Source organism: Thermobia domestica, chromosome 4 (genome assembly GCF_964235325.1).
Source record: "Thermobia domestica chromosome 4, izTheDome1.hap1.1, whole genome shotgun sequence".
Classification (NCBI taxonomy): domain Eukaryota; kingdom Metazoa; phylum Arthropoda; class Insecta; order Zygentoma; family Lepismatidae; genus Thermobia; species Thermobia domestica.
In genome coordinates this window covers 280,573,635-280,600,879 of record NC_137457.1, presented here as the reverse complement: position 1 = coordinate 280,600,879, position 27,245 = coordinate 280,573,635, and the positions used below count along the sequence as shown (strand labels likewise).

The 27,245-nt window shown below is 36.4% G+C and overlaps 2 protein-coding genes across 16 annotated transcripts in view; one reads left to right on the top strand and one right to left on the bottom strand.

The window, feature by feature from the left end:
- The window catches only part of Oseg4 (intraflagellar transport protein Oseg4), a 122,656-nt gene extending 108,175 nt beyond the window's left edge, over positions 1 to 14,481 (top strand). For both annotated transcript variants that reach the window (XM_081756017.1, XM_081756016.1), the window contains 4 exons: positions 2,888 to 3,019; positions 5,207 to 5,367; positions 11,510 to 11,634; positions 14,091 to 14,481. In XM_081756017.1, coding sequence (XP_081612143.1) covers positions 2,888 to 3,019; positions 5,207 to 5,367; positions 11,510 to 11,634; positions 14,091 to 14,292 — 620 coding nt within the window. In that variant the 3' untranslated portion in view covers positions 14,293 to 14,481. The remainder of the gene's footprint in view (positions 1 to 2,887; positions 3,020 to 5,206; positions 5,368 to 11,509; positions 11,635 to 14,090) is intronic.
- A 3,380-nt stretch (positions 14,482 to 17,861) lies between these two features.
- Positions 17,862 to 27,245, bottom strand: part of LOC145684106 (uncharacterized) — a 510,020-nt gene continuing 500,636 nt past the window's right edge. For all 14 annotated transcript variants that reach the window (XM_081756003.1, XM_081756000.1, XM_081756004.1 and 11 more), the window contains 2 exons: positions 24,499 to 24,696; positions 17,862 to 18,110 (listed from right to left, as the gene is read on the bottom strand). In XM_081756003.1, coding sequence (XP_081612129.1) covers positions 17,910 to 18,110; positions 24,499 to 24,696 — 399 coding nt within the window. In that variant the 3' untranslated portion in view covers positions 17,862 to 17,909. The remainder of the gene's footprint in view (positions 18,111 to 24,498; positions 24,697 to 27,245) is intronic.

Genomic DNA, 27,245 nt, shown 5'->3' with positions numbered 1-27,245 from the left:
ATGAAATTTTTTGATCCGCCGTCGTTTGAGTTCCGATGACGAAGACAAATCGATTGTAGATGACTATACTTTCAAAAAACTGATTTCTGAGAACAGAGTATTTTGAAACTTCTACTACGATGAATGAAATGTGTTGAGAGACTATAGTCCAAAAGGTATAGCCAATCACCATTCTTCAGATTCTATTTTTGCGCATAGTGTCAACTCAGCTCTCAAGTGTCAATGTTTGCTTGTTTTCTGTGGCTTCCTTACTCTATAGCTATAGCGCACAACTCAGTAAGTTAATAAAATAAATAAAATTAACATCACAAAGGACAATGGGAACATTGGTGGAGTCAGAAAGTATTGAGAAAAGAGAAAACATACACAAACATACACTCATTCATTAAAATTTCACATGGCTTGGTCGGTATATGAAGTTATTACTACTACTACTACTACTACTACTACTACTACTACTACTACTACTACTACTACTACTACTACTACTACTACTACTACTACTACTACATCATCATCATCATCATCATCATCATCATCATCATCATCATCATCATCATCATCATCATCATCATCATCATCATCATCATCATCATCATCATCATCATCATCATCATCATCATCATCATCATCATCATCATCATCATCATCATCATCATCATCATCATCATCATCATCATCATCATCATCATCATCATCATCATCATCATCATCATCATCATCATCATCATCATCATCATCATCATCATCATCATCATCATCATCATCATCATCATCATCATCATCATCATCATCATCATCATCATCATCATCATCATCATCATCATCATCATCATCATCATCATCATCATCATCATCATCATCATCATCATCATCATCATCATCATCATCATCATCATCATTATTATTATTATTATTATTATTATTATTATTATTATTATTATTATTATTATATCATTTTATTCTACTTCGAATTAATAATTGGAAATTGAGTACTCTTTCAAATGTAATTATGCCAAACTAAGTAGTCAAATCTGCAATGATTTTTTTTAATGCTGTATATAAGATGCGAAAGAAAAGGAAAAAGTCAAAACCGTCTACTGCGCTCAGCGAGCCACGAGTAACCAAGTTGGGAAGCCTACGACGTTATACTATAGGAGGTTGTCAGGGCTCATAGCGACTCCCTTTTTTAACTAAAAACTACTTTTTTTTTCAATTTGGTCACTAAAAGTTATCTTGTCCAAACTTGTTACTAAAAGTTACTTTTTTGGAAGGTAAAATGACTTTTTTGTGTGATTTATGTTTTGCATTGGCAGTTTTCTAGAAAAATATAAAAATAAATAGAAAGAGGCAAAAAAGTTGTTAGTCGTTACTCTTCTGAAAGCTTCAGTACTTGCTGCCACATGTGAAACAGTCAGCTTTATTCTCACTTCAACTTTTATTCTTTCTAAAGCACAGTGGATGGTTGGTGGATGCTTAAGCTCTCAGGTGGTGTTGAGAACCCTTCTGTGTCTATTTTTCTTCTATTATAATAGTCTTTTAGTTTTCTCTCGTAATAGTTAACGCTCCGCTCAACGTTGTGTGTGTGTGTGTGGTTCATCATGTTCGTCTTGTGTTATGCTTCTTGTATGTTCTTCTTAAGAGTAGGTGATGAATTTGAATATTGCATGGCTTTGAGAACTGTCAATGCTAAGTTAAATATAATGTCTTGGATGAAGAAATTCGGAAATAGGCCAGAACTGTTTCTACTTACTCAGAAGCTTCTTACATCTGCTAAGTCTGCTTACCGTAACTACAAAGCATACCTAGAAAACTTAAGAAAGGAGGAAGCTCAAAAAGATGAAGTAAGGAAGAAAAGATGAAACAAAACAACAAACAAAGAGAGAGGTGATGGAGAAATTGACAAAGAAAAAAAGGGGTATGATGAGATTTTGGTCACTTTTTCGTCACTTTTTCGTGTGCTTTTGGTCACTTTTTGATCACTTTTCGTGTGCTTTTGGTCACTTTTCAATTATTTACAAGAGACCAGACCACTGAGAGCCCTGTTATGTTGAAAAGTAATTTTATTATGAGTCTTTACTTTTATATTCTTAATATGCTCTCTATACAATTTCTTGTATATAAACTCTTGTGTGTCATTTGTTGACGCGCCCTCATAAATGTGCGACAAATCATGTATCACTGATGGCAAACTATTCATTATAATGATAATTAACTGTGCATTAGACAGAATATGTTGGATGCAAAAATGGAAGGACATTTGAATTCTGAATAACGAAATAATTTTTATACATACGTGCATAATGCAATACGTGACGAAGGGCCACTAGTTGTAACTGGGAGTATTTTATAAGACCACAGTTCTTTTTTTTATTATTTATTTATTTATTTATTTATTTTTTATTATAGTCCATTCTGATTTATTTCGTTATTGAAAGTTAATGTGCGTATGTTGTAGGCGATAAGTATAGTGAGAGTACGTAACCTCCCTAAATATTACGAGGTATCGTGTTGAGTTTGTATGCTTTTGACAATATATCGAGACTGCTTAGGAATTGATAGAGGAGCCTGCCTGCGGTTTATACAGTTGGAAGTATACACAGAAAACTAAAATATTTGTCTAAGATGTTATGACTGTAGTGTAGAAAGCCCTAAATTAGATCTATGTGAGGACAATAGGCGAATAAAGTAACCGGAGCAATGAAGTCTTATTTGTAATGGTAATGCTTTGCTTAGAGTAAAAGTGTTTGTGCCTTTACGTTGGAGTTAACTTCAGGTGTTTATAAATAGAAGTTCGTAGAAGTTCGTCATAGCTAATTTACATGTACATTCCTGATAAAAGAGCTTTATGAAAACAACAATTAACTCTTGTTTAATATTGTTGCAGGTGGTAAAAGCAGTGCATTAACGTATTTGATGGATGAATCTTCTGGTGTAGATTCGAAGTTAGTGGACAATGCATGGAGAGGCGCTGAAGCATACCACTTTTTAATGTTGGCCCAAAGACAGTTATATGATGGTAACTACTTTACTATAATTAGTTTAAGTTTTAGTATTAATTAGTACTTTTCCTTTTATCTGAATAACAGATTTCAATTTACATGGCATGATGTCTTTGAATATTTGGAATCATTCTGTGGATATATCCATCCAAGCATGGTCAGTAGCCATTCGTATCGTTGGTATGTAATTTCTGTTAGTGTTAAAACTTGCTTATGGCGAGTTAGATTTTTGTCTAAACTAACATAGACTTAACATGTGTCGTTGATGCCATTAGTCCCAAGTACAAATCCATATCTTTTACTTGCACAAATAACCAAACACTTCTAAAATACCACTATATTGAAACCTTATCTAAATCTACTTTAAAACTGTTGAACTTCAAAAACAATCAGGTATACATATAAACGTTACATACAGTATACATATAAACGTTACATACAGAGTGGGCCAACATAAATGGAACCTAAACCAACCGATGACCATGTGAATTGCAAGGTGATATTATACATAAATCAAAGGCAACAAGCGTACGTACGTTTCTATAGTACTGCTGGAAATGTGGACCGCCATGTTCCGGGCACAGGTTGGCTTGATGAATCACGTCCAGTGCAACTTACTGCAACTACTCGTTCCATTGGATGTTGGCAGTAACGTTGCAATTGTACTGTTGCGATGTCTCAATGGTTCGTGAATGTTGTGGTATACCTTGGTCTTTAGTTGCCCCACAAATAAAAGTCACAGCTGAATAGATCAGGGAACCTTAAAGACCGTAGATTTTTCGAGACAGAATTCGAAATCTTATATGGCTTCAGATTAATTTCCTTTACGATGCTTCGGCAAGCTGTTGACTACACTCTCGACTGTTGAGACAGATACATCGTGGACCTTAGTGGGACTCTGCGTCATCCAGTGATGAATATTTTCCTTCTGCACCACCACCTGTTCCAACACGGGTATTCATGCTCCTTATCTAGCATAGATCCTTTGGTCAAACTTCTTTATGAGTTCATGTATGAATGATTTGGCGGATATATTAGTGTTAAATTCGGCACGGGATTTTTCTTGTAATATTTTTAGTGATTCTGACTTGGGAGTAATACTTCTCTATGATGAATATCGTGATCTCCTTCATCAGCGGCATTTTTGTGCCTGCGCTGGTAATTGGCTTTACCTCTACTGTTTCCCTAACAGTTATTGGTCCTGTTTCCCCTTCCCGCGGCTTTCTTCTATCTCCGTTCAAGGCCAGTGTATTTCGTTAACTTGCTACACGGAATACAAAATATTATTGCATATTGCTACGTCGAACACACTACCATACTTTTCACAGCTACGGTACACAATCAATAAATAACTGCAGACTATTAGCATCGTTCTTTATCCTAGCATTGTATCTCCTCATTGTGCAATCCTTAATTCTAAACGCATCACTGAGTTCTTCGTTTTATATTCAAAATATATTGAAATGCTGAGCACAAGAGGCAGGAAGTTTCTGAATGAGAAGAATGAGCAATTCTGCGTCATCTGCGGTATAATGCAAGGTTTGTTCTGCCTTGTCTGATTGGGTTACTGTTTTAAAAAATTGCGAGACATTCCCACTATCACAAATTGTCATCATTTCGAAGCCATCACTGATCATCAGCTTGCGAAACACCTTACTGTCAGCATGAATCTCCTACTGCGTGTTTCATGTAATCTCCTTCCGTATGTCTATCTAACCGGCAATATAACGTTAACATCAGCCATTATGATCTAGATGGCTAAGTGAGGCGCGTTATCCGGTGTCGGAATGTGTAAGGGTATTAGTTAATAACACAGTAATAAGCCATAGAAAACATTGTATAGTGAGTTGAAAAGCACTAGCATTGCGTGGATGAATCAAACATGAAAATTCGACGTTTAATAGCATCTATAATTTGAAGTATCAAAGTGGATACATTTTAAGTTTAATGAATTTTATTAAATTTACTATTTAGAACGCGAATGAAAACCCTTGAATTAATGGATTTTATTAAATTTTTTATTTAGAGAGCCAATGAAAACTGTTGAATTCTTTTTGAATATCACTTCAAAACGAAGCTTATCATGTATTTGTTTTGGTCATAATACCAATGAGATAATCACGAATATGTCATAATATTTCAAGTTCTGTATTTGTTGTAATATTACTAGGAATATTTTACTATCATTCCTTTCCCTTGTACAGGGTATGTGGATGCTGCTATGAAAACGTCTCTTCATTTAAGAGAGTACGAAGACATAGTGGATCCAGAAGACATTTATGCTATTCTTGCATTGGCCAGCTGTGCCAATAGAGCATTTGGAACATGTTCCAAAGCATTTATTAAATTAGAGTCTCTGGAAAAGGTAAGTACAGTAAAGGTATTCGTAATGCAGGTGTATTTATTTATTTATTAAATTTGACGAAATATTTAGTGTGATGTATGTATATAACAACGTGTTGACTTTAGATATGATAGTCTAGTTTTTTATTGAGAACCTGTACAAAAAAAAAAAAAAGGACCAGAGCCTCTAGCGTACCGTAGCAATACACTCCCCACTACGCTACTATCCACATCCTAACCAGCCATATACTTTCACTCTTGAGGCTGGTACTTTGTCATTCAAACCACATGAAGTGTACTACAGAGGTTGATCCGATTCGATCCGAACAACATACAGACACTGACATCTGTCCAACCCGGCTTTACAGAGCACCAAAAATTGTACATACACACGTGTATCAGTCTCTCAGCTATTGTGTAGCAGAGTAAAGCTGTTGTAATGGGCAAAATGTTTCCGAAAAAATGTCGCTTTTGGGAAGGGTATCAAAGCTATTTTCCGTGCAAATTTTAACATTTCTTGCGTAATGAAAAGTATAGAATCAATGGCTTGGTGGTAGAAGAAGCCGGTAGTGTTATAATCAAACGTTAGGCACAACACCAACGAAATCACATCGAAATAGGGCATCAATGAAACTCACAAGACCTGTGCTAAAGTAGGTCTGGCATGCAGTGACATGTGAAAGAGCCTTACCGCAGCGTATTACGACCAAACGATTACATGCAACATAATCAACAGTAAAATATGACAAATTGAGGCTGCATACTGTCAACAGGACCAGTGTGCATGCGGTAACATCATTGCATATTACTGAGCGAAACAGGAAGGGCAAAACCTGGCGCCACCTAGCTGGTGACCGCTGAAAGTGTCTTATGACTATGGATAAAGCATGTATCTGTCTAAGTGTCTATGGAAAAGTTTGAGTCATCATCTAGAGATATGTTCATCAAACAGACCGATGTTTTTGTATTTCAATGCAAAGGAGTTTGGCGAAAATGTTTTCGATTTTTACTGGCGTTTGTTAAAAAGGAAGGTCAAGATTTATTAGGTCGAAAATAAATGTCAAAAAATCAACGGTGACTATTACCAGGAGCATATTCTGTTCTTTACACGGACGAAATACTAGCATTATATGGCGATGATATACATAACCAAAACATCACTGTCTTTCTAGCGATACATAGCAGCTGCAAATAGTTCCGTTTTAGAATATTCCCGTTAGGAGGCGAGATGCTTGTCTCATGGATTACTGTGCTTTTAGACTTCTCAAAGTGTGCATTTTAGCACATCGTCGGTGAATGACCTATGGAAAGCGTTTACGCAGGAGTGGAAAAATATGTTCCTGGTGTAGCTGTAACGGAATCTACTGCAATGGAAACTACGATATCATGCAAGGTTCATATCAGTAACCGTCATACCGAGCGTGATCGATGTTTGTGGGAAACAACAAGTTCAGTTTGTTTGGATTAAAAGGGATCAGCCTTTGTAAACTGCTGTGCGTAGACAAACTAGTGTTGGTATTAATGAAAACTATGAAGATTAAATTAGATATTATATGATAAATGGAGTGAAAACAAACTTTTTCTTTCACAATATTCTATATAGATGCGAATTTATCCGTTTCACCCATTTATCATACAATGTCTAATTGTACAATATCTGATTGTTCGTAGTGTTAAAAACTGGGTTAACCAAACACCACAGGAGTTGTGATACAGTTCATGTAATCTGAATTAGTAAATACCGACCTCAAAAATAAAACTATGTGGCTGGTCGTGAAGCGAACAAGGTAGCATAGAAGTTCATGCACCGATATGGTAAGCTAAAGACCCGGGTTCGATTTTCGTTCCGGCCTGTTTCGTACCTCTTGAATTTCATTGAATTCGCAATTGTGAAAATGTTCCGAAAGAAAGATTATAGGGTTAATGGGAACGTCAGCGCGAAAAGAAAAAAAAAAAAAAAAAAGTTGTTTCCTCCATTTGTCACATAATTTCCGTTTAAAATTATAATCGGCAATAATGTTTGAGTTAAATGCTTAGATATTGGGAAGAGTTGGAGGGAGACTCTAGATCCGCAAAAAATATTCTGTAGATGAAGAGCTAAAGCACAATCCCACCTTTTTTTCTTTCTTTCTTTTTCTTTTTAAGAATATAAAACTTAAACAACAAATAAATTGGCACTTATCCTATTTATGCCACAAACACATCTCTGTGTATAGCGCTAATTCCTTATAGTACAATATCGCTACTAGTGCTGCCTTTTTGTGTGATGCCAATAGATGTTACTTGTGTGCAGGCAGTTTGCAGATGTAAAACCTTTCTGACTATTTAACTGCAAGTCAAAAATTATATTCTTCAGATTTATTTATTTATTTCAAAATTATTATTTCAATTTTATTTCCATAAAAAATCTATTTCGATTAGTAAGCGATGGATCAACCCAAATTAAATGATTTAGCAAGAAAACTCGGCCGATCACAAAAGGAATTTGGTTTGTTATTTACAGCATGAGTTACCGCATGGTGTGAGCAATAGTCATTGTATACAAGACTAAGTTAAATAACATGTAGTGAACTTTATGAAGCCTACAGTTAGTGTGTGCCAGTTTATAGTAAGCGAGTTGTTTGCTGAGATCATTCCAGTAAAGTCCAATATCATTCCAAAAAAGTTGTTGCTTATCTAACATATTCCACCTATCTAAGACATCTAGTATCACCTCCTTCATTTAGAGTAGTTGGTGTTCTAAGGTTTTCCTCTACTAGGTATTCCTGTACTGCTAATATTATTAGTTTGAATTTAATTGGGAATCAGCTTCCTTTTGATAGTCTGGATCTGTTCGTGCAATATAGCAATTTGATTATGATCCAAATTCACTTTTGATTCAAGCCCTTCCAGTTTATCCTTTAAAGACGTCACATCTTCATTAAAGATTCTCTGTATGTTTTCTAGTGAACGTTCCACTTTTTGAAAAGTCCTTCAATTTTGTCTTCTGTCCTGGCATTGGACTATTCCATTTGTTGAATCCTATCTTCTAGTCTCGTATTATACTGAGCCATTTGATTATCCATCTGCTTAAATTGTATTTCCATTTGTCTAGTTATAGTTTGCAACATCATCTGGAATCGAGTTGCCGTAGTGTCAGACCCGGTAATAAACAGTGCTTAGATTTCCTACAAGTTCAGCATCAGTTTTGCTCAGATTGACGTTTAGCATCCATTTTAACATATATTTTCTTTTTATTTCTTAATAATGTATAATCCGTGGTGACGGAGTGTATTTAAAGAAATCTCACAAAGTTATGTTGGTAACTTATACTAAACTTCAGATTCTCCAATTCCCAAATCTGGGCACAAAAAATGCAACGTTTTATGTTATTTCATTTTTCTTCTTAACTCATTAACGTCACATTCGATTTCTGGTTTATTTTAAACACTACAATTGAGTAAATTATTTATTTTGTGAGATTTAAATAGTAAGTATTTTATTACATATGAAAAAGAATATATTTGTAACAACTACAGTCGCTTTTTATTATATTTACTATTACATCTTTCTTATATACATCATCATCTCGTTCTTTTCGGTTTTTATTATTACTATATGAATGCTTAAATTTTTATTTGTTCTCCTGAAATAAACCAATATATCGGTTTCTTGTGAAACAAACTGTATATGATGATCGTTTATCACCAGAAAGCAAAATTTACATGTTCTTCACATCCACTCCTTTGCAAACAGCTATTTAACCACATACACTGCCTTTGGAACATTAACAACAAATACATACTACACTACAACAGAAGTGTGCCAACACAAACAAGACCTTCACAAGAAAATAGGTAAACAATTATTAATTTTGGAAGAATCAAATATTATCTGGTAGTTCCACATAATTGACACAATAATGTTTCAAAATAATTTTTCTTACAGTTCTTGCGGTATATATATATTTTTCAATCAGACAATAGAACAGTAAGTTTCCATTAAATTAACCGTCTTCGGTCCCATATATAGTCTTTTTGCGCCTCCCCGACACAAGCATATGTTTCACTACGTCACAATCATTTACTTTCCAGACCTTATTTGTACAGTATGTCGTCCGTATTATTATTATTATTTTTAATTAGTGCACAATTTCAAGCATTTCGCCTACGTTATCCTTGTACACCCTGTCGCCTTCGATCATATTCGATGTGATGGCTACTGGTATGGACCATTATTCCATCCGATAAAAATTCCCAAGGCATATAAAAAGCATTAGTTTAATAGTTGTTAATTTTAATGAAAACGTGCTATACTTTGGGTTAAAATACACCAATACGCTTTAAATTCAGTAAATCATTGAAAGCTGATGGTACATGTTTTGTGAATGTATGTTCCATATACTCAGTTAGAGGTAACATATCTGGTTTTCAATTATAATTTTATTTCGTCTAGTATTATTCAGTCAAGATTGTACATGTTACGTATTTTACATACGTTACGTGTGTTATGTACCCCGACGTTTTCGGTATTGTGAATTAGTAAGACCGTAGCTTAATATGTCTATTTTATTTACTGATGTCGCTGAATGATGGGTTGCGTGGACATCTTACTCAGCTAATAGGAGTATTTGGAACCATTTGTTTAAATGCAGAAAATAGGTATAGTGCACATGAAGATATTAGGTAATTACGCGTATATTAGAGTCTCAAACGTTGTTTTCTAAGTCATATATGTACAACGCTACAGTATGTATACCTTATCGAAAGGCATGTGAATTAGTTCTGAAATGAACGTACATATTACTAGCTACTCCTTAAGAACCTTATTGAGCAGCCTTCGAGGAAAGTACAAAAATACCAGTGGTCTAACTTACGCGCGCAACAATGTTTTAATAACAGTATAAAGAATTATACTGACTCACTCACCGTTGACTGAGATAAACGAAATTTGGTAGTCGATCCTTATGTAGGAACATCTAATGGCCTCACAATTTTCCCTTCGCTTTATGCACTTGTGAAGAACTTGTTCGTAGAAGTCCACAGTTGTTCCAGAAGCCATAACTTTACCTCAGAAGTCAGTTTCGTCTTCTTGGAAATGTTATTCCTTCAAATGTGACTTCATAATTGGGGAGGTGAAAGTCAGGTGGTGCAAGGTCAGGAGAGTACGCGAGATGGGAAGAATTTCACACTTATAGGATCGTGCTTCTGTGTGAGCAACATGCAGGTTGTGAGCTAAAACGTTGTCTTGAAGAATACACACCGTTTTTCAGCATTCCGTCCTTTTGTTTTTGATAGAATCTCATAATTTCTTCAGCAATAAAGCATGGTATGCCCCCTAACAGTGGTACCCTTCGCCAGGAAAACCACCATCATTACTTCATGCTGGTCTGAAAAAAAGTGTCAACATATACTGAAGGTTAGACATGGGCTTTCTTTGAAGTTGGGGGGGGGGGGTAAGTATGTGTCCATTGCTAGGCCTTAGTCTGTGGTCATAGTGATGGACCTATATTTCGTCCTAAGCTGCTAGCTGTCAAAACAGTTCTTCCTTGTTTTCGTAGTACAGCATCAAAAGTTCCTGGGAGCAAGTGGCTCCTTTCTGCTTTTGGAAAAGTGTCAGTAGCCGGGGAACCCATTGGACAGACATCTTAGACGTGAATGTTCATGGACTATTTTTCCCAGGGGCTGCACACTTATGTTGACATTTTCAGCTAGTTAGGAAATGGTTATGCGGTGATCCTCCAAGATGGTTGGTTTCACTTGCCCAATGGTGTCACCGTCAGTGGCAGATTGAGATCGCTCTGAAATAGGGGCCGTTTCTATGGAAGTCCAACCATACTTGAATGTACAATGCTAGAGCTTCACAACGTCATATGATGGATCTTTTTCTCCGTAAGTTTCTTTTATCTCGTCAAATGTAGCATTTGCTGTCCGTCCTTATATATATTCAATGAAATTCAATTGGACCCATCTTTTCACTTTCTTCTCCTTTAATGCCTACAATAGAAAATATTAGGAGTTAAAGATAAAAGTTTCTTCATTACTTATAGAGATACGTATCAATACATATGTAAAACTTCAGAATTCTACATTAACTTCAACAATGTCAGGAAAATTCTTTAGTGAACCTCCGTCGCATTTTGTTAACTTTATTTATTATTTTGTTTTAACTTTGCAATTTAACAGATACCAGAATCGAAGAGACAGGAATATGAGGAACTGGCCATGGACATCTTTATTAAACATTCTCCTAAGGATTCGAGAAGCAATCGGTCAGAGTGCAGAAATTGTGAAACAATGATTCCAGATTGGTATGTATTTAGTATGACAGTAATTTGTTATAGTAAATTAATAACTGTTTTTCTGTTGAATTATGATGAAATAAAAAAACCGCATAGCACATTTTTCTCGACTAAGCAATATGAGTAACTTTATAGTGCCAGTGTGTTTTCCCTGGCGAGATCATTTCGAGAGCATTACTGCTTTAACTCTAGGTTGTACCAAGTACAAAAATCAGTGAATACGGTGAGCTGTCATGTTTATTAGTCCATAACTAAGTTTAAATGAAACGTGAATCATGATATACCGTATTTCTTCGAATATAAGGCGCATCTTTTTTGTCAGCTCTTAGACGTCCAAAATTCAGGTGCGCCTTGGATTCAATGTATATGCCTATACTGCAATATACATATTTATTCATTGCACGTAAGTTGCAACATAGAATCTACTGCAGTCTTTAATAGTGGTAGTTGCAACTAATTTGCTTAAAATTGGTTGTATTACAACAATGACAGACTGCACAAAGATGTAATCGCTTACGAACAATGAACATTTTGTTTTACTGATAAGAAAATTATTATCGAAATTACTCCCATTTTTACATTATTTCTGAGCCTTATGTTCGAAGAAATACATATATTTTGCCCGCACAAAAGTTTAATTTTCACATTCACTTGAATCATACGTCTCCTTTAGCCTAAAGAGCATAACCGTGGACTGTTAGACTAAGAAATTTTATTTCATTTCTACAGAGCATAGATGTTGGACGTAATACCAAAAGATTTCATTTTTCATTTATAGCTGAAAAAATAGTATATATATACAAGGGTGGGTTGATAAGTTCTCAAGAAAACAAGAAGATAGGAAGCGAAGCTAGGTGTTTTTATTCAACACATTTCCCTCGTAGTGCAATGCACTTTTCACATCGCTGCGGCAGTGCTTGCAGGCCAGGCAAATAGAAGTCGGATGAATGCTCTGCAAACCAGGCCTCTCTTTGAGAAATGACGTCATCGGGGCTATTGAAATGCGTTCCCTTTAAAAACATTTTCAGTTTAGGAAAGAGATAAAAGTCTGATGGAGCCAAATCAGGCGAATAAGGTGGATGTTCCTGTATTTGAAACCGTAGATCCTCCAATTTTTGCAATGTCAGATGTGCCTTGTGTGAGGGCGCATTGTCCTGGAGGAAGATGACCCCTTTTGACAGCTTTCCACGTCTCTTCTCCTTTAGTGCTGCTTTCAGTTTGTCCAGAAGAGATGTATAATAAGTTGCATTGCTGGTTTCACCGATTTCACATAATCCAGCAATAGAATTCCTTCTCAGTCCCAGAAAACTGTAGCAAAGACCTTAGCAGAAGAGCGCTGTGTCCTAGCCTTCTTCGGACGTGGAGAACCGCTGTGACGCCATTCCGCCGATTGCTGTTTCGTTGTGGGATCGTAGAAATATAACCAGGTTTCGTCCACTGTTACCAGCCGTTGCAAAAAATTGGCCTTATCCTCTTGAAATAATGACAGAACTGCCTTACTTGCCTCCACCCGTTCACGCTTCTGATCTGAGTTCAAAAGTTTCGGAATCCATTTTGCCGCAACCTTCCTCATACCCAAGTCTTCATGGATAATTTTCCACACCCGTTCATGACTAATGTCCAATGTGTCCTCTATCTGTTTGAGCGGGATTCGGCGATTGTCGAAAATCATCCGGTGAATGGTGTCAATCATCTCGGGAGAGGTCACTGAAATTGGTCTGCCACACGTTGGATCATCCTTGAGACCAAACTGCCCACGTTTGAAGTTCGCTGCCCATTTCTTCACAGTGGCATACGATGGTGCCTTGTTCCTTAATGCATTGTTGTGGTCGTTGTGGATCTCCTTCGGCAAGAGTCTCTTTAGGAAAAGGTACTTGATGAATGCACGGTGTTCAAATTTACTAATTTCTGGGATGTAGGCTGACATCCTCATTTTGGACCTGAAAAAAACAAATTTAAAATTGATTTAGTCAAACCAAATTTTACACAGTAGCTTCACAAATTATAAGCGTCATAAACGTATATAACTTTTATATCTAGCTTTGTTTGAACTTGGGTAGGCTGAGTACTTATCAACCTATCCTCGTATATTTTATTTTGGGCTTCTTTTTTATATTATCAAACTATAAAAAGTTTATAATACTTCAATATTGTATTCTGCTACTTTTAAAATATATATGCGTTGTTTCTAATCGATTCAGTGTGTCAAGAAAAAATAACACCTCCACCCGTAACACTTTACTAATATATATATGTAAAAACTATTTTTTATAGGTATAGCAGTTATCTACCTTTTCCTAGCAACGTAAAACTCATATTTTGATAATACTAGGATATGTCCTTAATTTATTTTCACATAGCATTCATACAATGATGTTACATCCCTTTGCTTATCCCTCTCCAGATTTGCTGTCGCGTACCTTTTCCAATACTGTTGAGATAATCAGTGAGTTGTTTATTTGCAGGTGTGGAACTTGTCCTAGCTGTGGCACGCGATTTCCAACATGTATTGTTACTGGCAGGCCTCTTATGGATCTCTCTGTGGCTTGGACTTGTCAAACATGTAAACACTCAGCCTATGAACAAGACATCACAGTTCGTCAAAGTTGCCCGCTTTGTCACAGCCACGTTGAGGGAGAGAGCACACGGAGTGAAATTAAATTGTGATCTGTTTGTATTTGTAAATTATTTGAAAGTAATGCCAAAGCTAAATATTGCAATCACATTTCGGTACCTGTATCATTGTGTGTTCTTTCATTTCATTTCATTTCATTTTAGAATGTAATATTGTGTCTTGATCATGTATGGTGCTGTGAACATTCCGTCCCAAATATAATTTATTGTTTTATACTGTTATATTTGTTGTTATTATTTGATTATTTTCTGCAGTGGTATCACTAGATAATTTTAAAATAAACGCCTACGCGTTTCCAATTGCAGTCAATAAAGGCAAAATTACTAATATTTAGCAATATTTCAATGATAATATTGGGTCTATTAGACTCCAGTACTTTGAAAAAGCAATTTAACCTTACTTTACAGCGCTCTGTACTCCCTCTGTGCTTCAGTCTTCACTGGTATTTTTAAAAATTATTATTATTATTACATTTTGTGTGCTAGTCATTTATATTTCGAGGGCCACGGTGGCTTAGTGGTAGAGCGTTCACCTCTGGTGCTTGGGGTCCCGGGTTCGATCCCAGCCTCCGCCAAGTGAACTTTGTGGTGGACAAACACCGTGTGCGTGGGTTTTCTCGGGGTTCTCCCGTTTCCTCCCACTTTCTTCATTCCACCATTTTCATTCATCACTCATCATCACCGTCTCCTTTAGCCTAACCGGCATAACTGTGGGACGTAAAACTCAAAGATTTCATTTCATTTATATTTCACTGTATTAGTGATTGTTATGTGTTTCAGCAGTGTAGATCTGATAGGATCAACAATACTACCGACATTAGAATTCCAATTACATTTTTCGGTGGTGTTTCGTTTGATTTTCTTTTGCTTTTAGATCATGTATATCTGTTTTGCAGGATTCTGTGTTCAATCACCGACTCCTCTGATGGTCCTTGTTATGATCAAACTTCGTCACATTTTAAAGGAGTAGGAGTTTAAACAAACTTACCATTTCACCCTACCCTGTCTCGAAAAACAAATAAAACTTGAGAGTTATCTTTCTTCAGACAACCCATAACCAAGACACAAAATAATAATATGAAGAATTAAGGGAAATGAAGTCTTTTAGGTTAATGTCCCACGATTATGCCCGTTTGGTTAAGAGAGAAGGAGATTAAAGCAAGTGAATGATGATGGAAGAATCGATGGAATGATAATATGGATGGAAACGGAAGTACCCGAGAAAACTACGGACACAGTATTGTCCACTACAAACTTGGAAAGGGATTGAACCATAGAGACCTCATGCACCAAAGGTAACTGCTCTGCCATTGATCCACAGAGCTCCCATGAAGTTAATTTGTATGTGCTGAATTCGACTCCAAAACACGCACTTGAACATACATTTACACACTCCAACTTATCCATTGACACTTTTATTGTAAAACAAACATCTTTCTGCATAAAGGAGCTAAGCACTATTTCTCTCACAATAAATACAAGGATTTTAATGAGAGCGACCTTTAATTGTTATATCCTTCCATATATTGATAAGATACTAGAAAATAATATATTATACCGATACTTATCAATTTAATGGAATCACCTTAAAAATGCAACTAATTAGATTAATATGGTGATGGACCACCTTTCGCCCTTAGAACAACTCGAATGCGACGTGGAATGGAGTCGTAGAGTTCGTACATGGTTGCAAGTGAAATATTGCACTATTTCACGTGCAGTACATCACACAGTGCCATGAAAAGGATGGAGGCGGAAATCTACTCCAGATTCGTGTCTCCAAACGGACCATAGTTGCTCAATTATGTTCAGATCTGGAGATTCATTTTGTTATTCCTCGAACTACACCGTAACAGCTCCAGCTGTGAGGATGAGTGAATTATCATCCAAACTATGTAGTCGTTTCTCAGGAAACAACATTTGGACCATGGGATGCACATGTTACCCTAAAATGGTGATATAATCACAGGTACATAGCAAAAAATCAGATATTAAGACAATACAAAATAACTACCACTTTAGCATGTTATTAGTGTATTAATTGAAAACCAAAGACATCGCCTGCCGAGCATATCAGAAGTAACTAGTAATTGGCATTGAGAATGTGAAATTGATTTTATTGTTTCCAATGAACAAAGCTTTACGCAGTATATTTGATAATTATGCAAAATAACGAATAACGTAATATGTTTTGCTGTAATCGTCCACGAAAATAGTTTTATAAGTCTGTGGATTGTCTGACAACAGTTACATAAATAGCAGTGCAGCGTTCATGAACCATCTGTTGTTCTTATATCCTAGCACAAAGAAAAACAGATAACAACAGATGGCAGTACTGCTACTCATGTAACTTGTCAGACAATCCATAGGCTTACAAAATTATTTTCGTGGCCGATTACAGAAAACATAGTACGTTACTCGTTACTTGGCATAAATGCCAAAAATACTGCCTAAAGGTTTGCTTATAGCAAACAATAAAATCCAATGCAAATTCTCACTGACAATTACTTGTTATTTTTGATATGCTCGGAAGGTGATGTCCTTGGTATTAAATTAACACACAAGTAACACTCTAAATTGGTAGTCATTTTGAATTGTTTTAACACCTAATTTTTGCTGTCTAGTGACGTGGTCGGTGTCAGCACAGAACCTATATTACAGTCTAAAGCATCAGAGTCGCCGCCATATTTCACGATTGGTCAGAAATACTGCGAATTATGTACTTCTTTGGGCGTCCGCCACACACAAACACGGTTCGTGATTTGACATAAGGCGGAAGATGACTTACCTGACCATATAACAAGTTTCAAGTCATCAGCGGATCATGTCTACATGTTCGCGGCACCATTGGCGTCGTGATTTTGCCGGTGCAACTCGGCCTTGTATATCCATGTCATGTAACTGTGATTGTCGACACAGGCTGTGGGAGATACTGCTTTAGTTCCTCTGCCACTTGCACTGCAGTCACATGACAACTCTGGGTGATAATTTGCTTTAATGTCTGCTGGAACCACTGAGAGTTTTCTTGCGAATACTGTTCATCTTCGTCGATGTGGTTTTGACGTCAGTTTTGTATACCGTCATCATCCTGGACACTGTCTCTTGTGACGTATCCATCAGGCTCGCACCACATAACCGAGAGCGAACTATTTATCCTCTTCGGAAATCAGAGAGGTCACCCATTATATACTATCACCGTATGCTTAGTTCACTGCACATTGCCGTTCTCTCCTAGCGGACACTCGTTGTTATGAAAAGGTTGGAGCTGACAGGGCGACTTCATTTATCATGCATGTTTCGCTCATTCTCCAGCATATGCCATCTCGGTCAGGAATACCAACTGAAGCGCAGAGGGCATCGTGAAAGCAAGAGGAATATTTTAAAGTTGTATTTCGAGGGATTTCAATCACAGATTATGCTTTAATTATTTGTTTACCGGCTGTAAACGCGATAACCTAAGAAAATTGCCACTGCTGCCGGAAAAGTCGATTCCAATTTCGGAGCTGAAACTCAGTAATAACCACTTACTCTTACTAGTTCCCGTATATTAAAATTCTGGTTGCTGGAAAAGGAAATATTCAAACTTTACATAGTTTAGAAGCTTTAAATTAAATATTTTATTTCCAATTGGCCTATAATTAAGCACTTTGTTAGCCCTGATAGGTCTTGTCTGATATGTTTTCAGTTTCTTCTGTACTAGATTCATCTTCATTTTCTTCCGTTGGTCTAAATTCATCTTCACGTTCTCTCGTTGTCCCAGATTCATCGTCACTTTCTTCCGTTCTGGGCCTGGGTCTTCCTTCGTTAAATTCGTGTTTCACAAGACATCGTATTAATACAGACCCTATTGCCTGAAATAGAAATAATTAAACTTAAAACTTGAATGTAATCAAAATCAGTAAAATTATGGATGAAATATGTAAACAATCAAACTAGTTCCTACTTGTACAATGTTAAAAATAATATTACGTCTCTGTTAGGAGAAATCAAACAACAATAGAACAACCATAATCTGATAGTTAACAATGTATATTTGTTTATACACAGAACATAAACAAAATAAAAAATAACAACTACATTAGATTGACAAAGAATGTCGTAAACACTTCTTTAGCGCCATAAAGATTCATTTTTCTAGATTTACTCGAGTCCTACGCATAAAAATGTATCCTAAAAGAGGAATAAAACTGAGAGGAAGCGCGGGAGGATGTCGTTCCCCCACTTCCAAAAATTACTATGGCGTCCCTCCACTTCCTAAAGCCCATTATAAATGGTCATGTTTTTCCATCAAATGTTGTATCAAACTTATCTTTGATAATCATTTGGTCAAATAAGTTGGCTAAAACTTTTACTCACAGTATAAACGATCAAATACGGAACTTAATTTTGTTGCTCATTTGATTACATTTCTTCATTCAATTGTTATGGGGCGTTTACACTTAGTCGATTTGCGTTCGATTCAGTTGAATTGACGTCACTTTCAACTTAATCGACCGTGTAAACGAGACCTCAACTTAATCGCCTGTTGATCGAAGGCGACTAATCGACTGGCAACTGAATTGAAAGACGTTCTATTTTCTGTGGTTGAAATAATTGAACACATCCATCTATCTGACTCGGCCTAGTTGCTTCGATTTAGTGGCAAATGCAGCGAGTCGATTTAGTCGTGCGACTAAATCGACCAAGTGTAAACGCCCCATTACATTTGTTGGTAGGTACAGAGTGCAACGCGGTGCTCGTTTGAGGTAGTTATTTAAAAATAAGCTGTTTAAATGTGACCGCTCACCAACCTGTAGTCTCTGGCGTTGCCAGGCTAACTTAAACCACAATTTTTTCCAAGGCTTCTTTCTGTTTGTATTTATTGTAATATTCGTTAAGTTTACAGTTATACAAAATAGAATGTTGCTTGTAGGCATCAATAAACATTTCAATTGCTTCCCCTTTCCACGTTTAACGCCATCGCACAGTGATTTTCGGTTGTTTTCTTCGATGCAATGTTGGGTAGGAATAGAACAGATTTTATTTTCGAGCAATTGTATCGAATGTTGTAGCCAACCCAAAAGTTGTATACAACTTGTTATCGTATACGTTGAAAATTCATTTGGCTGAAATATTCGATACAATATTTGATGATGTATAACCGGCTTAAAAAATTACAATGGGCAAAGATAGGCATGGGGACGGCGCGACGTCATCCATTCCTACCTTTGCAGATCCACTTTAACCCCTGTCCCCAAGCATGCTAGCAACTCATTGTGAACTTACGACGGGAGGGGGGCAAAAGAAACTGGACTTTTGTTCTAAATATTTATTTTTTACTTATTTTTTTTCGAAACTCTTTCAGTCTCCTTTACACTTCTCCAGTGCTCTTTTCCACTGTTTGAAGCACCTCTAGAACTCTTCGACTTTGATATTGTCCAGTGTCGTCTGCAAAGCTTTTTTTACAGTCTCCACATCACCAAAACACTTATCTTTCAGAAAAGCGAACAGAAAAAATGTTTCCGTTCTCCGGGACAGAAAAATCGCATGGAGAAATCGCGAGAAAAAATCGTCTGGCAAATATGGAGAGTGGGAACAATAGCCCACCCCTGGGAGCCTAAATAGCGGTGCAAAGACAAGGCAGTGTGTGCTGGGGCGTTGTTATGGTGAAGGAACCAATCACGTGATGGTCAGAGTTCCGGGCATTTCCTCCGCACATCTTCCCGCAATCGTTTTAGAACTTTTAAAAGCGCTGGTTAACACTTTGATCAGCGGGAGTTCCACGAACATAAAAAAAATGATCATCGTCTCAATCTCACTATTCGTAATTATGTCGCCATTTTAAAGGAACATGTAAACCTGTGGTTCAGATCTTGTTTTCGGAAAGTGACGTCATACTTAAGGTCGATAATACAGCCATTCATATAGCTGAAGCTATTACGATGTGGTTTGAGGAATGTCGGGATGAAGTAAAACCCCTCCCCTCTCCCCAACCCCCGAACCTGAACAGAATTGAACATGTGTGGTCTGTTTTGGAGACACACCCGGCGCAAATTTCATCCTCTACGTTCTCTTACAGAACTGAGTGATACACTATGCATTCGAAACTGTGTCACGACCTCTCTGACTCCATTGCACATTGTATCAGAGCTTTTCTCAGGGCAAAAGATGGTCCAACTCTATATTATTTTGGTTAGTGTTACTAAATAGGACACAAAAATCCGTACAATGAATGATGTACAATGTAGCAACACTAATAAAACATGTTATACCTGCACTAGAATCGTATATTTCATGTTACTAAAAACATTGCACGTCCAATTATCAAATCCTGAAATATTCTATAAAGGTCTACTTTTTTCAATGTCTCTATATAATAACATAGGACAGTAATAATTACCATCACTTTTTGTTCAGTACTTATCTCCTTATGTCCCAGTTCAATATAGCGCTATCGATACAATATAGAATTGTACTTTTGTGTAATCAGCAGAATCTATTCTTGTGCGGAACTAAAGACTGAGGTTGAATTGAGCTGTCAACTCCAAAACAAAACGACTTCAACTTCAGGGGTATCCTGCTATATCACATCAAGTCTCGAGACACAGTACTTGAAGAACATTTGAGCTCCTCCGTGGCTAAGCGGTTAGCGTACGCGCCTTTGGCGCGGGAGACCCGGCTTCGATTCCCGGCGGGCGCTCATGTGGTTCGGATTCCACGTTAATCAGTAGGTCCACGTCTCATATAGCCTCGCTACTGAAAAGGGACGTTAAACTCAAAATCAACTCAACTTGAAGAACATTTAAAAGAGAGTCCGAAAACGGAATGTACACTAGTACTAAAGTGCAGAATGCTTTAATAGATTCGTTTAGACATTTAATACACTCTTAAATTGTTGACAAATTAAAGCAAAGCAAATATTTCAGTATTCTGGCTGATGAAACAATGGACATCTCTCAAATAGAACAGTCTGTGTGTACGGTATGTAAATTTCTATGAGTACATTCTTAAAGAAGACTTCTTGCGTTTTGTACCTGTATATGATGTGACCGGAAAGAGCTTATCAAAGGTGAGAGAAGAAAGTGTCAATAGCCTCGGGTTGGGCATGAACAATTTAAGGGAACAAGGCTACAATGGTGCTGGAGCCATGAATGGGGAGTTTAGAGATGTTCAGGATTTAATGAGGAAACGGTATCCCAAGGCCTTATTTACACATATTTAACGACGAATATTTTATGTATGTTGTGTCTTACCTTAATTTGTGCCTTTCTGATATTTCTGAGATGTATTTGTAATGCAATGGAGGTTATATCTCAATGCTGCACCTTTATTCGTGCAAGTGCGGAACGAACAAAAATTCTGTAAGATAAAATTAAGGAGCTTTTGTCAAACTATGACAAAGATGTGAAACTCGATGATACGAGAGGTATGAATCTTTACTACTATTCAAAGAAACGTTGAAGCCTCTTAGTGCTCCAATTGAAGAAATGTATTCCAGAAATGGGCGAAACGTTACTACAGGCTTCCTTACTTTTGCATAGCATCTATAACACGTCACTTTTGCTGTCTACTTGTATTGCGTATGTTACTGAGTGTAACATTCACACTTTCGAAACAGCTGCAGAAAAATGACATTGATTTAGTGAATGATTTTAGGAAAATCAACCTCGTTTTAAAAAAAAAATGGCAAGCTATAAGAGAAAACTCGGCATTAGAATTTCAAAATATATTTAAAGATCTTACAGACATTTCTTCCGAACAAGTTGAAATATCTATTCCACGAGTGTACGACTTCCAAACAATCAGACCGAACATTTCTACTTCGAATCCCGAGATTTAATACCGCGCTTTAACTTTCATTCCATTCGTTGACTATCTCATTTCTGAGCTGCTTCAGAAATGAGCAACTATTATTTGGTACAAATCTCGTATTTTTCTCGATTTTCTAGATAAGTAGGCATGGACATCTTTCTTTCAAGTATTCCATTTTGTTCGGTTTACTGCCGTCTATCCATCTATATATCTCATCTTTACATACTGATGGAACAGAAATAAAGTTTATGTTTAAATTAAGTTAAAGTAAATATATATAGGTTTTGTCTGATAAGTATTTAAAGATGAGACAAAAATTAACTTTAAGTAAATATATATAAGTTTAGGAACTAAATCACAATTTTGGACTATATCACTATCCATCATCGTCGTCTTACACGTATCATAACGAAAAGCTTGATAAAGGTATTTCTTAGTGTCGGTTTCATATAAATAGGCAGCATGGATTTTCTACATCATAAACTTTTAGATGTACGTACAGAAAAATTCCTGAAAACTACGCATGATGATTTTCAGTTATTCATCTCTCTCAAAAAAATGAAACGAAATAAACTAGTGTTGATAGGAATTTAGTGAAATTAGATGGGAAGAGAATGAGAAATTGAGAAGCGAAGAATATAGAATGTTTTACTCAGGGTCGTAATAGTGTGGGAATAATTTGTGGTAAGCACCTAAGACAAAAGGCAATGAAAGTAGAATTTGTTAATTACAAAGTTACGATCTTAAAATTTATAGGAAAAAAAAGAATGAAGTGATACAAACTAATTCGCAGATAACTGAAGAAACATTATGAGAAAATAGACGAAATTATTGAATTCTATAGTATAGAGAAGAGAGGGGCAAGCATAATTGTAATGGGAGACTGTAATACAATTCCATGAGAACTAGAAGATACTGTTGTAGGCAAACATGGTTTATGAGAAAGAAATAAAAGGAGAGACTATTCAATTGGTGTAGACAGAAGTCATCAGTAATTGGCAACATTTGGCTCAACAAACATAAGAGAAGAATAAATACGTGGCTAGCTTCAATAGCCAGCTAAAGACATCAAATATACTACGTTATCATTCTAGACAGGTATCTGAATACTTTAAAGCGAAGATCCTCCCCGAGGCGGACATTTTCTCTGATGCTGTCTGAAGTGAATATTCAATTCTGAAATGTAGCCAGGAAAAACGGTAGTCAAAAAGAAATTTAGTACTGAAACGTTAAAGAAAAAAAAAATAGAGGTAAAGAAATCTTTACGTACAAAACTTCGAATAAAAGTACTGGAACTTGGAAACTAGAGATGGATAGATGAAATCTATGAAGCATCGTAGAAAATAAGGAGGCATTACGATGCAGTAGAAAAATAACGGGAAGACAGTAATCAGGAGGAGTAAAATCTTAGGAATATGAAAAAAATGTGTTGAAGACTTGAAAGTAGGGATAGACCGCCTAGATGTTGAAGCAGATAATGAAGTACATAAGGATGATAAAGAGTTTAATTTTCTTCGGAATGAATTTGAAAAAAAGCTTTATCCGAGATTAGGAATTGAAAGGCAACCAGGATAGATAATACACGGATCAAATTTATGAGGATATATCGGAGACGGGAAAGAAAGAATTATTCCGATTCTGCAGTGAATTACATGAAACAGGAGCGTGACCAAAATTTTTCTTGAAGACAATCATATTACCGTTGGCTAAGATACTACAATACTATTTGTCTTATATCGTATCTAGTAAAGATTATGCTTTGAATACTGAATGGAAGGTTGTATGGAGGAACAAATTATGAAGTTGGAGGAGGAACAATACGGGTTTAGGTGAGGTAAGGCCATAAGAGTAATCGGTGAAAGGTTTTTAGAAAATGGGAAAGAAGTATGTGTTGTACGATGTATTCATTGACCTAGAAAAGGCTTTTGACAAGGTGAAATGAAAATTGTTGACGAGATTTCTAAAGACTGGGTTGGAGTGAAAAGATCGAAGACACATAAGAAACTTCTATTGGAATCAACAAGTAAGTGTCAGAATAGGAAAAGAAATAAAAGAGGAGAGTGTAATTGGAAGGGGAGCTCGATAGAGATGTTGTCTTTCTTCAACGTTATTTAATACCTACTTAGAAGAGATAATGAAGAACAGGCTGCATAATGAATAGATTCGTGAGGTAGAATGATTAATTATATATGGTAGTTGTGCTAATTGCGAAATCTGAAAAGAAAATGAATAATGACCTGCAAATATTGGCAGAATATCTTTACCCTCAGATATTGTTTTTTTTTATTACGCGCTAATAATGTATAATTTCTGTTATATTTTGTGTTTGGAGTTAAAGTTTACATTATGTTTTGTGCTATGTTACAATACGGGTAATTGTGATAAGTAATTTGCTACCACTTTCCTGAATATTAACGTTAACCATTGCAATTATAATTTTGTACTTACTTTTATGATTGTAAGGGTGGCCCCAGCGATACCAAGATCGATAGAAATTTGAACAGCTGATTTATATGCGGATTCCCAACAGCCTCCTTTCTTGAGCATGATTTTATTGTCATCCAAGTTGCAGGAAATTGGAATTTCCACACGTTCATCAAAATAATCAATATAATCGATAGGACCGTCAACTCCGCAACAGCCAATCTGGAAATAAGGAAAGGAAAGGTTTATTTGATCTTCTTCAGTTGACCGAATATTGTGAAGATGCGTGTCTACAAATACATGCAACAATACTGAAATATATGTATTTTAAATAGTATTTTCATATACACTGTACGATCATTGCACACTTACTTAATTGCGTATTTGTCCATCTTTCTGGACTATCACAGCATTCAAAGGGCTAGAGACAGATTTTACAAGGTGCTAAACATCCTACAGGTTCAGTCCAAAGCCATGTCAGCTGAATAAGTTTCTCCAACTTGGTGCACATTTTGGGGAGGCTGCGCAGTACTTTTGCACTGTACGTTCTAACACGTCCCATACATGTTCAATGAAGTTACGGTCTAGCGAGTTTGGAAGTCGGTTAATGTTGAAAACTCATTGTCATTTTTACCCAACCATTCTGTGGTGATCGCAGCCAGATAGCACGTTACGAAATCCTGTTGTAATATGATACTGTTACCAAGGAACTCGGCCTGAACATATGGATGCAGATGATCCTTAATATATTGAGATATCTTTCGCTATTCAAAATTTGGCGAACGATGACTGGTGACCCTAAGGAATGTCAGGATATCGCTCCCCACATAGTGACACTATCGTCACTGGCCTGTTGAACTCCATGGTCCAACCCGAGATATGGATTCATGGTGTTTACGCCAAAATAAAATTTGTCCATCAGCATGGTTCAGTTAAAAGTGGTACTCATGACACCAGATAACTTTCTTCCATTGATCCATGCTCCAGTGACGCCTTACCTTTGCCTATGCCAATAGTAATTGTCGATGCCGCTATGGTGTCATAGGTATTCGTGTTGCCCTACGGTTGATACCCCAGCCGATGAAAGGCACGTTGCATTGTCATTGTTTAAGTTGGATATATTGATCCACTGTCGTTGCTACACGCTTGCGCTGAGGTATCATATGTGCCACTCATCACCTACCTCTTGGACTAACCGCACGAGGTTGGCCGAAGTGTAATCATCTGTTAGATGTGTGACCGTTTTTCAACCACTGCTGGTACACTCTTGACATTGTATTCCTTGAACATCTCATAATTGTGGCTTTTAAAGATATGCTGGCACCAACTCTTTGTGCACCCACAATTGGACGGTGTTATGCATCAATTAACCAAGCGCCATTTTTCGATTTTCGAAATTTTTACATCAATGTGTAGGAGACAACGTAAATAATGTTAAAAAATAGTTTGAAACCCTACTATTTGCTTAAACGTTCAGGAAAAGCTATTCGACCAAGTCATTTGTAATAGCAACATGAATCTGTAAAAGCCTGTTAGAATTTTTTTGCTATGATATTATAATATAAGAACAAAATACGTTGGAAACCGAAGACAATTCAAAGCAAAGATTACCGTCAAATCTTGTAGAAATCATGTAAAAAGCGTTCTAGACATTTAGAATTCCTTCCTACTATTTCCTAACAGTATTTCATATTTGAAAAGACTATTCCCAGCCACTTTCGCTTTCTTGAAAAGAATCAGACGCCCCAATACAATCCCTCTTTTCCTAGAAGAAAACACCCAAACACTAAAACCGGCTCATAGAGGGTTGGAGGAGGAAATGAGGGGTTATTCAGCTAAAACCTGCTTTCTCAAACTCAAAATAACCTTCGCCTTAAAAGTTATGAATGGGAAACGTTTCTGAATCAAAACAAACTAGCAGGTGTAAACCAAGAATATTTTTCAGTTAGTTTAGTCACAGTTTCACGTAATATAGATGGTCATCATCAATTTCAGGATTTGTTTTTCCTGTTGAAAGCTAATCATCTTAGCTAATTCATTAACTAACCATTTATCGTACATTGCGAAAAGTTTCCTATAAATCAAATCTCATATGCTTACAAACCAATATAATAATAATAATAATAATAATAATAATAATAATAATAATAATAATAATAATAATAGAATTTCTTCATATCCACATTTGACAAAGATATATTTGACTTCAATTGTTTATCCTCTCCTCAGAGTCGGGTTGCTTGAAAGTGCAGCCCTAAGTGGGTGGTAAACTCCATCTAAGGCTAAATATGACCACGAGACCGATAGCGAACAAGTACCGTGAGGGAAAGTTGAAAAGAACTTTGAAGAGAGAGTTCAAGAGTACGTAAAACCGTTCGAGGGTAAACGGATGGTACCTGAAACCCCGGATTAGAGATTCAGAGAGATCTGTGTAGACCGCACTTTCAGGTTGATCTTTTACTCCTTCGGGGGTTGGAACTCCTGGGAGAGGCAGCTGACTCTACATAGGCCCTCGCATTTCTGTCTTTCTGGTTCGGATATCAAGTTAATCTGTAGGTTCATGTTTCATATAGCTTTGAAGTTCTTAAAAACAAAAAGAAAGAAAAAAGGCAAGAAAAAAAAACAAGTCACAATTTGAATGATTGAAAACATATGTTAAGCTGTAGAAAGTCTTTTTCTGAAAAAAACAAAAACAAGTAAACATTTTTAAAAATAACTCACTCACATATTAGAATAGGAAAAGAACGATTCACATTTTCTTGAAATAAAAG